A 12,695-nucleotide genomic window follows, 5' to 3' on the forward strand; every position below is an offset into this window, starting at 1 on the left:
CTCAAAATAAAAAAGTGCTCCAGGTTACTGGACAAAGCTTTTTTGCACAATAAACTCCAACTGAAAATAACTTGCTGTATAATCCCACTGTAACATGTTTTACTTTCCCCAAGTAAATGGCGGCTGTGACTCATACCTTCAGTGTCCGCGAGGGTCCACATGATGTAAATATCATCCGCCCATGTCTGCAAGGACATCCACATGCAGCCCAAAATTTGTGACCATGTGTACTGTGTGCATATCAAGCACATCAACTGCACATGCTCCAGATCACAAAATGGATGCTTGTTTTGAAGAGCAGTTATGCGAAGAGATCCGCCATTACCCACATTTATATAATTTAACTTTGACAAAAGGTGTTGAATTCCTGGCGAGAAATTGCACAAATGCTTGGGAGAGATGAAAATGCCTGCCTGTTTGCAGTTGGTTAACAACGTTATGGTGAATTACTGCCACCAACTGGAACGGCGTGTGGATCGGGAAATGCGCATGTGTGTAACACCAGACTAAATCGGACCCTCAATTCTAGTATGAATGGAACAGCGTGCATGTCCGCACAACCGATACAAGTCCACAGCTGTCCGCGGAACATAGAAAGTATGTCTGAGACCGTCTGTGCTGCTGTGTGTGTGACGTGAACCATCGTGCAGTGCATGCGTATAAATTTGACTGGCACCGAATCGAATATATCTGACTGACTGGCTGGTCACCAGTCATGGCCAATCAAACTGAAAATTGACCCGATTCCAGTCATCGGCCTATCAATCAGTGCATCTCTACTTGTAAGTACTTGACTTATTTCTGTGTAATATTTTTCCATAGTCAAAAGTGATCTTTGTAAAGATTCTGTGATATCACCTGAATGAGTTCTCCTCTTTTTAGACAGTGGGAAACCTCCTCAGATGTCATATAGGATTCAAAGACTTGCTTCTTTGTGCCTCTGCCTCCTTTGTTCTTCTTACTCTTATCAACAAAAGAATTGGCATTGGAAGCTGTTGAAGGAAAAATAAAAGCATTAAGTCAGTGACTACATATTTCTTAATCACTTAACTGAATAAGTCAAAGTCAAAATAGGTTGTCCCCAAAGGGGCAATTGCTGTGTAGCAGCAGCAACATTCTAACACACAAACACTCCAAAGAACACATAAGGCAAATACATCCAAATAGATAAAACATGAAGAGAACAAAGCCAACAAAAACCAATGCAACAGTAAATGGTGTTAACAGTGTTTATCAAAGTGGAGCTGGTGTTACCTCTTACTATTGGAGTTTAGCAGTGAAATGGCTGAGGGAATGAAGGAGTGTTTGTATCTATTGGTTTTGACTACAGGGTATTTGAAGAGGAAACCAGAAAGCAAGGTCTGAAATTCTAGGTGCAGGGGGTGAGTGCTGTCAGACAGGATGGATTCTGCTTTCCTTAACATGTTTGTTGTATAAATCAGACTTTTCTGTTGGGTATCTGTTACGCTACTGCAGACCTTGATCACCTTTGTTAGTGCATTTTTCTGTTTAAGGTTGAGAGAAGCATATCAGCCGATCAAAGAAAAAGTAATAACTGACTCAATGAAAGAGCTGTAGAACAAAGTCAACAGTGACCTGTCGACACCAAACTTAGCCAGCTTCCTCAGACAAAAAAGGTGCTACTGGCTTTTTTTGCATAGCAAATTGGAATTACAATCAAACTTCAGCTTATTATCAATTGACTTAGAGCGGAACGATTTGGGAAAAATATCTAATTGCGATTTTTCTGACAGATATTGCAATTTGATTTGCGATGGAATTTTTGAAAATAAAACTTCAGTTCATTATTCATTGTATAATAAATGTAAAACGTGATGGCGCATCACCACTTGAGAACACTGAAATATTAATTGCTCTTTATAATATTCCAAGGAGGTGAGTGAAAATATATGAATAGATTCAAAATGTATTTATTAAAACAAAAAATGGTATAGAACATACACAAAGGCACATAGAACAATTATCAAAAGCTTTGACTTTTAATTTAAATAAATAAAAAAACGATAATGAAAGTAAACAATTCCAGAATATAAGAAAATGTATAAAGTAATTTAAGAAAATATGATTTTTTGTAAACATTCCTTTCAGTTTACATTCTGTAAACACTGAAATTCCCTGTAAATTCTGTAAGAGACTCCGAAATTGTAGTTTGCCTACTTTTATCTGTTGTGGCGGCAGCAGCACCGCTTTACTCAGTCTTCTTTTTCGAACACTCATCGTATAGGTGTTTATGATGGCCTTTCAAGTGCTTGCACAAGTTTGTTGCGTTACCTCGGGTGGTAGCCACTGTTCAACGGCAGGTTTTGCAGAGCACCGTCGTTTGCTGCACATCGTTTTTGGAAAATCCAAAATAGTCGAAGTGCCACCCTTCTTTGGCACCAACTCTTCAGGTGCTTCTCCTTCCGCAGCACTGGAAGCCATTTCTAATCTCCTTTCTCTATATCTGTGATTCCTACACCACGCGTTTCCTAAACGCTCTCTCACGCACGTGTTTTTTTGTTGGTGGGCGTACTCGATCGCTATAAGTTGGGCCATTTCTGATAGGTGAGTGTGTCTCCTACGAGGAGCACTGATTGGTGAGTATGACTGTCACACAAGAAGGACGACACAGACTGATTCATGCAGTCGACAGGCCCACATGAATTTTTAAACCATATACACTCAATTTACGACCGTATCAGTCACGAGCAGCTGAATTAATTGCAGTCTTTGCGGCTAGCTAATCACGTTAGTTCAAATCGCGATTTCGATTAGAATTTGATTAATCGTTCAGCCCTAGTATAACTCAACAATTTCAACTTCATGACCACTAATCTTAGTGCTGACTGGGCTGGAGGGATTATGTCTAAAGTCAATACATGTCTTTGGTCTTAGTCACATTTAATTCCAAAAAGGCTCCCTGACATCATTTGGAGAAATAGTCTACGACAGGACCATGGGGCATTTCATTCTCCTTCAGCAGGCTCACTATCACTGTGTCATCTGCAATTTCACAATGTGATGATTTTTGAACTCACTGCGGCAGTCAGTGTACAGGACGTATAGGAGAGGAGGGAGGACACAGCCCTGAAGGGAGCCAGTTGATGTTCCAGTCAAGCCAGAAAAGTGCCCATTCACTCTCACTCTGAGATCGGTTGGTGAGGAAGTCCAAAATCCGTCCAACGATGTTGGTGTCAAATCCAACACATTCCACAAGCTTCTGCACAAGCAGGTGAGGCTGTATAGTATTGAAGGCTGATGAGAATTCTATGAACAACAGTCTGGCATGGTTCTTACTACCCTCTAAGTGACTGTGAATGAAGTTAAGCTGGTTGCATGGTTGCATCCTGAACCCACAGTCACAAAAATCTGCGAGAACTCCCGGGGCAGGTAGAATGGACACAGAAACAGAAAGCAGTTCAATATCCTTGGTGCATAGTCTCTCTCTTACCATTGTTTTTTTGCACCAGTGTTCAATTATGTACAAGCAAACTCCACCACCTCGCTTTTAACTGGAGATTTCAGACCGTCGATCCGTGCGAATGGGTGCACCAAACCCGTCTATCACCAGCTCCGCGTCGGCATCCTTCTCTCCAGGCCATGTCTCCATCACGGCCATGATACAGGCTTCTTTAAACTAGTGTTGGTAGTGGACATGAGCCTGAAGCTCGTCGGTCTTGTTACAGAGGGACCGCACGTTAGCCAAGATAATGGAGGGCAGCGGGATACGAGACAGAGAATGGCACTTCGTTCGTTCATGCAAACCACCCCTTTGACCACGCTTCCTATTATTCCGACGAGGCATGCTGGAAGGACCACTTTAATTTAATTCACGATCGAATTCATCAAGATTTGGGTAAGTTGGATCCAGAATGTTTTTGAGCCATAACATAGTGTAGGTCGATCAACAATGAAAAACGATAGTTTGAAGAAAAGTTATTTATCGTTTTTTAAACTTAACAGACACGATATATTTATATATTAAAAAAAAAACATACTACTGGTCACTTGCGTGCGCATGCACCCATGTAAGTACACTATATACAGTTAAGGTCAAGCCCCCAAGGAACTATGGAACATTTCCCTAAAATTCTGCCCAATGTTTGCATCACTCCTAAAACTTTACTGAGTAAAACATTCATCAATGTTAAGGCCCCTATTTGGTACATTTTGGAATGTAAAATAAATCTTTAGGTTTTCTTTATACCAAATGTAGCGAAAATTGAGGTGGTCAAAATTATTAGCCCCCCATGTGATTTTTTTTGCTTTCAAAACACACCTGAGCAATCAATCAGCTTTCAAACCACACCTGAGCAATCAATAAGCATTGAACTTTACTTAAGGGACTCCAATGAACGGGGCTGGTGGCACTTGAACACTTGATTGAGAGGGACTACTCTTAAATTCTTGGTAAGAAGTAATTTGATCATGCCAAAAAGTAAAGAAATCAGTCTGGAGCTCAGCAAGAAGATAGTGGATGCTCATCTTAAGGGTGAATGCTATACTGCCATTTCCAAGCGTTTCAGTGTCTAGAAGAGCTGTACGTTGCATCATTGCAAAGCACAAGGAGACAGATTCTGTTAGAAACAAACTTGGGCGTGGTCGAAAGTGCAAGATTTCAAAAACTTTGGAGAGGAAAATAGTCAGATGTCAACAACAATCCCCGGATCTCTGCCAAGATTGTTATTGAACTGGCCTCTTCTTGACTTGATGTTTTAAAGAACTGTTGTGAGGGCTCTTCATCGGGGTGGGCTTCGAGGTCATTGTTCAAGAACAACTCCATTGCTCACACAGCGGCACATCAAAGCCAGACTAAAGTTTGAAGAACATTTGAAACATGGGCATGAGTTTTGGAAGTCTGTCCTTTGGTCTGATGAGACTAAACTTGAGCTGTTTGGGCACATGAATGTTGCTTTTGTTTGGTGAAGGAAGGGAGAGGCCTTCAAACCTAAAAACACGGTTGCCACAGTTAAGCATGGTGGTGGGAGCATAATGCTGTGGGGCTGTTTTGCTGCTTCAGGCACAGGGAACCTTGTTCGGGTGCATGGGCTCATGAAGAAAGAAGATTATGTTGACATTTTGAAGGATAATGTAAAGACATCTGCTGCCAGTCTAGCTTCAGGTCGCTGCTGGGTCTTCCAGCAAGACAATGACCCGAAGCATACATCCAAGTTTGGCCTAAAACTTTTTGAAGTACACCAAAATCAACACCCTGGAGTGGCCCTCTCAGAGCCCAAATCTTAATCCTATTGAGAATCTGTGGCGGGAGCTCAAGGTTAATGTCCATGCTTGAAAACCATGCAATTTGGATGAGCTGGAATAATTTGCCATGGAAGAATGGGCTAAGATCCCTCAAGAGACATGTGCCAACCTAGTTAGGAACTACCATAAGAGGTTGTTGTCAGTCAGAAAGAGACTATTAATTGTCAGAGGTCAAATAATTTTGGCCTTGTCATTTTTGCTTTTTCTTGTTTCAATTCAGTGCATCAGTAAAATATCTTAATCAAGCTTAGCGGAGATTTTGTCTTTGTTCTTTTGGAAGCAATTGAACTATTAACACTTTTGGTTATGGTCATTTCCATGGAAAAGTTAAGGGTTTTGTTTGATTTCATAAAGGGGGCTAAATAATTTTGACCTTAACTGTATATATTGTACTTATATGGGTGTTTATGTACTTATATGGAATATAAGTACATAAACATAGCAAAAGATGTGTAAAATTACTGTACATCCAAATTCATGTACAATTTGTGTACATCTGTAGACAATGGATCTTTTAAAAGCAACCGTACCTTGAGATTGCTGCTGGTTTTTTCCTTTGCCATGAGGGGACAGAGCCCTTGACATTCTAGCATCAACTACAGATGATGCCGTTTCATCTCTGCCGCCATCCTCCTTGTGACTCTTGTGTAGATTGTTCTTCTTCGCCTTCTTTTCTTGTTCCTGACCATGTGATGTTTTCCATGGGGACTGGGGACCTCTCTGACAATCCTTTGATGAACGGTCCCTTTTCTGGTCCTTGTTTCTCCTATGCTCCTTCTGGTGTTCTGGCTCTCCCAGCTTGAGAGACGCAAGCTCTTCGCCAGACTCAATGTCCCCATCTTGACTGGTGTTTGTGATTCTCCTCTGCCCACACCGCTGCCTAACAGGCATGTCCTGCCTCATGTCACACTCCTGCCTCCTGTCACACTCCTGCCTCCTGTCACACTCCTGCTGTGCACCACGACCATTAAACTTCTCCATATGCATAAATTCCTCTCCTTTACCTCTCACAGAGGAAGGGGAGAAGTCACTCAAATCCGAGCAATCTAGAAATGTTTGGTCCCGTTGTGGTATGTCCACTCTATCACTGCGGGCTTTAAGCAGTACACTGGACCCGTTTGCTTCCCCTTGCAACGATGACTGCTGTGTACACTCCTCTAGGTACAACATGAACTTGCTGCTGTTGTGCTGGCTGAGTAATCTGGCATAAGCATCTTTCTGAGGAGTGCTCGAGTGATTTTGACTGTGTTTTGACTCTCGGTTACGGTTTGCCCTGTTAGATTGTCGGGGGGAATCCATGGCAATCCTTGACAGTGTAGCTGAAAAGGATAAACAGTTAACTTGTATTATCGCTTTGGTTTCAATAACAGTTTCAATCAACATAAAGTTCGCTTTCGACCTTGAAATTGACTCATCACATTATTCTGAGGTGGAAAAAGAAACTCACTCAGCTGCTGTGCTGTAACTGTGGTAAAGTTAGTTTTCTTTTGCATATTCGTTTGATATTCAACCAATCGGTCTGTGAAATGTTCCAACCATTTGACTTTATGTCAAATATGTTAGAAAAGATGCTGATTTATACTCTTCACACACCACAAAGCTTAGTTTGAGGGATATATATTTTATCGATTTATTTTAATATGTATTTTCCAGGCTTGCAAATGTGTAAATACCTATGTAACTACCTAACCAACACCCTTAATGCTGTCAAACGTGGTCTGGGAGAATCATATTAACTTTACACACATACCAAAAGACTTTAAAAAAATATATATATATATATATATATATATAATATGCACATGCACTGGCTTGTGCATCCTCATTGGCTGGGTTTTATATATCTATAACTGATGACACTCAGTTATACATGCCACTAAAACCCACAAATCGTAGCGCCCTACTAAATCTCATAACTTGCCTCTCTGACATTAAATCATGAATGTCCAAAAATTTTCTCAAATTTAATGATGATAAATCTGAGGTCATTCCATTTGGTCTCGAAAAGTCCATCAGCCCTTTTGTTTGTAATATTGGCGGTCTGTCAGGTAGTCTTAAGCAGGCTGCTAGGAATCTTGGGGTAATATTCGATGCTAACCTCGGTTTTGATAATCAAATCAAATGTATTCAGTCATGCTTTCTCCAGCTCAAGCTAATCTCCATAATTAGGTTATTTTTATCAATTGCCCATCTGCAAAAAGTTGTACATGCTTTTATCTATTCTTGGCTTGACTATTGTAATGCACTTTATTCTGGTATCAGCAAGGGTTCCTTCTACCGTCTGCAGTTGATACAAAACGCCGCTGCTTGGCTCATTACCGCGACAAAGAGGCATGTCCACATCACTCCTATGCTTGCCTCCCTCCACTGGCTCCGTTACATTTCAAATTGATTTTAAAATGTTATTGCTCACTTTTAAGGCTTTAAATGGTCTTGCTCCTACATACATCTCTGATTTATTGTCCTGGTATATGCCCCCTTGACCATTAAGTTCTGCAGATTGAGCCCTGCTGGTTATTCCCAGGTCTCGGTTTGTTACAAAGGGTTATTGGGCTTTTGCCGTTAGAATCCCCACACTATGGAACTCTCTTCCTATTGAACTAAGACAAACCAATGGAAATTTCACACACAGGATGACCCAGGACAACCCCCAAGGTTGGACTTCCCTGGGGCTCGAACCCAGGACTTTCTTGCTGTGAGGCGATCGCGCTAACCACTGCACCACCATGCCACCCCAAATGATTGTTTTTATTTGTTTATACTGTTTTTATCTTTACTCTTACTTATTTGGTCTTACTCTTATTTTTGCCTTGTCTGGTTTTATTTCTTTTTAAAGCACTTTGTAACACACACGCACACACGCCATACCAGATCTTGATTCTTTGAAACCAAGCGTAGTCTAACTATCATATGAAATATATCATATAGTGGTTAGACTACACTATTTCTGGATCCCACTAGTCCAAAGGAGGTCCAACCAAAGAAATGAACATCAGTGCTGAGACGTTGTTGATCTGTAGTTGTGTCATCATTATATTGTTCATTTCAGAGAATCCTCTTTCAGTCAGCACTGCCAACATCAAGTGATTTTACTACTTCTTGCACTTTCAGCAGCCCATCAGTCACAGGAATTTCTGGATACTCTTTGAAGTCTCTATCTGTCTGACACCAGAAAAGCCTATGTTTGGCATAAGAACACTGATTTGGTCAAAAAGTGATGTTTCATTCTCAGTCACCATTCGTGTGCACATGCCATCAGTGAGTGCTTCATACAATTTCTGAGGGTTGATTTAAGTTCTGCCTTGAGTCATTTTGCACTGTTACCCCATGGAAGCTTCCATGTTCAACAGCTTCAGCAGCCTGTCTGTAGTGTGGTCTAGGATTGTGTTGTATGGCCAGAAAAACATCACTTTGCCTTTTAATCACGTTCATAGCATGAGACAATGTTATGTCCCTTGACTGCAAACTTTCAGACAAATCTTTGAGCTCCTACCAGAGCATCAAGCATAAGACCCGTGTGCTTTATGAAGTCACCTGATGTCAGCTTTGTGGCACGTCACTCAACCATGCATCTGTCCTTTGAATTGTGTTCAGTATCTTCACTAGCCCTGCACAAATGAAAATAAAGAGTACCAGGCATTGTCCAAACTGCGTTCACTGCTCTATATGGAACCCATCTCACACCTAGGACTCGACCAATCTTTTTAATCAGAATGCCTATTTCTGCGGCTACAGAGATCAGTTCTCTCAGATTTTTGGGGGCATGGTGGTACAGACAATATCATCTATCCATAAAAATAGAAAACAACTTATTCAGTGCAGTACAGCATCCCTGGACTTGTAAGTTCAGTGACTGTGGCTGTTACACCAGATCTGTGACCCTGCCCTTAAAATGCGCTTATTTCGGCCATCCCCCCAGATGCCAATCCAAATATTAAGCCCATGCCAAAAATCAACCCTCCCTCTCCAACAGCATACCTAATCGTAACCATTTCAAGTTTTATGCATAAATGTAACCGCATCAATCCGACTACCATATCCTGTCGGAAATACCGTATTTTAACACTACAACAACCTAGGCTGTCATTTTGATGATTTTCATAGTTTAATAACTTTGTGGAAAAAATTGAGCTGCTGCTCTGAGTGCTCCTAAAATTGGATGCATTTGCATTAAAATGAGTTTTAGATCAGTTGCACACACCCAAAAAAAAAAAGTTACGATAAGATCTACTTAAAACGACCATGAGCCATCAAAAAGACAGCTCATAATTTGTGCGTGATTATGCGCGTCACTATTTATGACGTGTGTTGGTCACATCACTTCCTCTGCAAAGCTCATTGGTCCATCCTAGAAACACACTAGCGTTCTCCAGTGCAGAGTAATAGTCTAAACTTGATTTCTGATTATTGCCAACATGTGGTTACAGACGCCGTTTCAGACACGCCATGACTACCACCGAGGTGTTGCATTATTTACAGGCGTTGGACATCGGCAATTTTAAATTGTTTGAAAAATAGTATTAAAGTTGTTAAAATGTTAAGTTTGGTGTCAGTCATTTCTTAACAGACATACTAACATATGCAATGCATTAATATCTGAATTGGATATTTATCTTGAGAAAATATAGAGTCTAAAAACCGTGGGTGGTCATTTTGACAGCCCACAGTCGTTCTAGTAGTTTTTAAGTTCTGGTCATTGTTTGGGACCATTTAAATTTATTTTCAGTTCTTTTTTCTTTTCACATTTCACGTCTTATAAGCTTTGTTACATTTGTTAGATTAGCTATATGTGTTTTCCGTTTTGTTTTTTCAGGTAATATTTTTACTTTTTCCATTTTGCTACTCAAGTTCGACCATGTCTCTCTGAAGTTTAAATTGTTTAAAATTAGTATTATAGTTGTTAAAATGTTAATTTTTGCATCAGTCATTTCCTTACAGACATACTAACGCATTAATATCTCAATTGGGTATTTATCTTGAGAGAAGATAGAGTTTAAAAACCGGCCGTCATTTTGACAGCCCATGGTCGTTTTAGGTAGGAGTGAAGTCCCGGTCATTCTAGTGTTAAAAGCACGGTTTGATAATATGACTCATCACAGATTTCGGTGTAACACCTGCCCAGTCTCATTGCGAATCATTGATAAGAACTACTACTACTACTTTCGGCTGCTTCCGTTAGGGGTCGCCACAGCGGATCATCCATTTCCATCTCTTCCTGTCCTCTGCGTCTTCCTGTCACGCCAACCACCTGCATGTTCTCCCTCACCACATCCATAAACCTCCTCTACGGCTTCTCTTTTCATCTTGCCTGGCAACTCAATCTTCAGCACCCTTCTCCCAATATACCCAGCATCTCTCCTCCGCACATGTCCAAATCATCACAATCTTGCCTCTCTTGCTTTGTCTCCAAACTGTCCAACCTGAGCTGTCCCTCTAGTATACTCGCTACTAATCCTCTCCATCTTTGTCACTTCCAGCGAAAATCTTAGCATCTTCAACTCTGTCACCTCCAACTCTGCCTATCTTTTTATCAGTGCCGCCTCCAAACCATACAACATAGCTGGTATCACTACCACCTTGTAAACCTTCCTCATTCTTGGTGAGACCCTTTCTCTTGCAAATCACCCGACACTCTTCTCCACTCACTCCACCCTGCCTGCATTCTCTTCTTCACCCCTCTTCTCCACTTCCCTGAAAATCGGTAGCAGTACACTTATTCTCCACTCCTCAGGCATCCTCTCACTTTCCAAGATTGTGTTAAACAATCTTGTTAAAAACTCCACTGCCATCTCTCCTAAACATCTCCATGCCTCCATAGGTATGTCATCTGGACCAACCGCTTTTCCACTCTTCATCCTCTTCATAGCTGCCCTCACTTAATCCTAGCTAATCCCACATCATCCAGTGTTCCCTTTCTCTCATTTTCATCATTCATCAGCCCCTCAAAGTACTCCTTCCACCTTCTCAACACACTCCTCCCTTGTCAGCACAGTTCCATCTCTATCCTTCATCACCCTAACCTGCTGCACACCCATCCCAGCTTGGTCCCTCTGTATTGCCAATCGATGAAGTCCTTTTCTCCTTCCTTGGTGTACAATCTCTCATACAACTCACCATATGACTTTTATTTTTTTAATTTATTTATAGTCTACATGTTGATGGTGGTCACGTGGCTCAGGTCCTGGGCTGTTCTTTTGGCGTCTGGACACTGCTTGGCATACTCATCATATTATTCATATATTTTATAATTCCACTATAATTCCGTTATCCTCTTTCAATGTTGTATTTTGTAAATTGTGTACACAACATCCATTGCACACTGTCCGTCTTGGGAGAGAGAGCCCTCCTCTGTTGTTCTCCCTGAGGTTTCTTCCCATTTATTCTCCCTGTTAAAGGTTTTTTTTTTTTTAGGGAGTTGTTCCTTATCCAATGCAAGAGCCTAAGGACAGGACGTTGTGTAGCTGTAAAGCCCCCTGATGCCAATTTGTAATTTGTGATATTGAGCTATACAAATAAAAATTGACCTGCATTTTCCTTTGCCTATGCCACCTCTCTCTTCACCTTATGCTGCCTCTCCTTGCACTCCTGTCGTTCTCCATCTTTGACTATCCCACTTCTTCCCCAATCTCTTTCTCCTTATACTTTCCTGTACTTCACCATTCCACCACCAAGTCTCCTTGTCCTCCTTCCTCCTGTTCAGATGACACACGAAGTAACTTCCTAGCAGTCTCCCTCACCACTTCTGTAGTATTTGTCCAACCATCTGGCAACTCTTCACTACCACCCAATGCCTGTCTTAACTCCTCCGTGAACTCCACACAACAGTCTTCCTTCTTCAACTTCCACCATTTGATCCTTGGCTCTGCCTTCAATCTCTTCCTCTTCTTGATCTTGAAAGTCATCCAACCGATGCTGCCTAGCTACGTTCTCCCATTGACACCTTGCAGTCTCCAATCTCTTTCAGATCATAACTCCTGCTTAAGATACAGTCCACCTGTTTGCACCTTCCTCCACTCTGTTACCCTGTGTTCCTTCCTCTTCTTGAAATATGTAGTCACCACAGCCATATCAATCCTTTTAGCAAAATCCACCACCATCTGTCCTTCCACATTCCTCTCCTTGACACCATACCTACCTATTACCTCCTTCCTTCCCACCCTCTCCCGCTTGCGTACACTCTCTACTTCATCCAACTCAATCCAGAATTCTTCTTTCTCATCCATCCTACACCCAACTTGCGGGGCATATGCGCTGACAACATTCATCATCACACCTTCGATTTCAGGCTTCATACTCATCACTGTCTGACTCTCTTTACCTCCAACACTATTGACAGGGTAGGGGTAATTCCTTCAGCATTACCCCTACCCGGTTCCGGTTTAGCACGCACTGAAGTAGGGTATGCAAACATGAGCTCCACTGGGTTAGCCTCA

General features: G+C 41.5%; 1 protein-coding gene across 1 annotated transcript in view; it reads right to left on the minus strand.

Annotated features, from left to right (window-relative positions):
- dis3l2 (DIS3 like 3'-5' exoribonuclease 2) overlaps nucleotides 1-5,902 on the minus strand; it is a 63,523-nt gene extending 57,621 nt beyond the window's left edge. Inside the window, exons 1-2 of the mRNA XM_056293147.1 lie at nucleotides 5,793-5,902; nucleotides 859-992 (exon numbers count right to left, since the gene is read on the minus strand). Coding sequence (XP_056149122.1) covers nucleotides 859-992; nucleotides 5,793-5,847 — 189 coding nt within the window. The 5' untranslated portion in view covers nucleotides 5,848-5,902. The remainder of the gene's footprint in view (nucleotides 1-858; nucleotides 993-5,792) is intronic.
- Between the last annotated feature and the right edge of the window lie 6,793 nt (nucleotides 5,903-12,695).

Source organism: Lampris incognitus, chromosome 14 (assembly GCF_029633865.1).
Source record: "Lampris incognitus isolate fLamInc1 chromosome 14, fLamInc1.hap2, whole genome shotgun sequence".
Classification (NCBI taxonomy): Eukaryota; Metazoa; Chordata; class Actinopteri; order Lampriformes; family Lampridae; genus Lampris; species Lampris incognitus.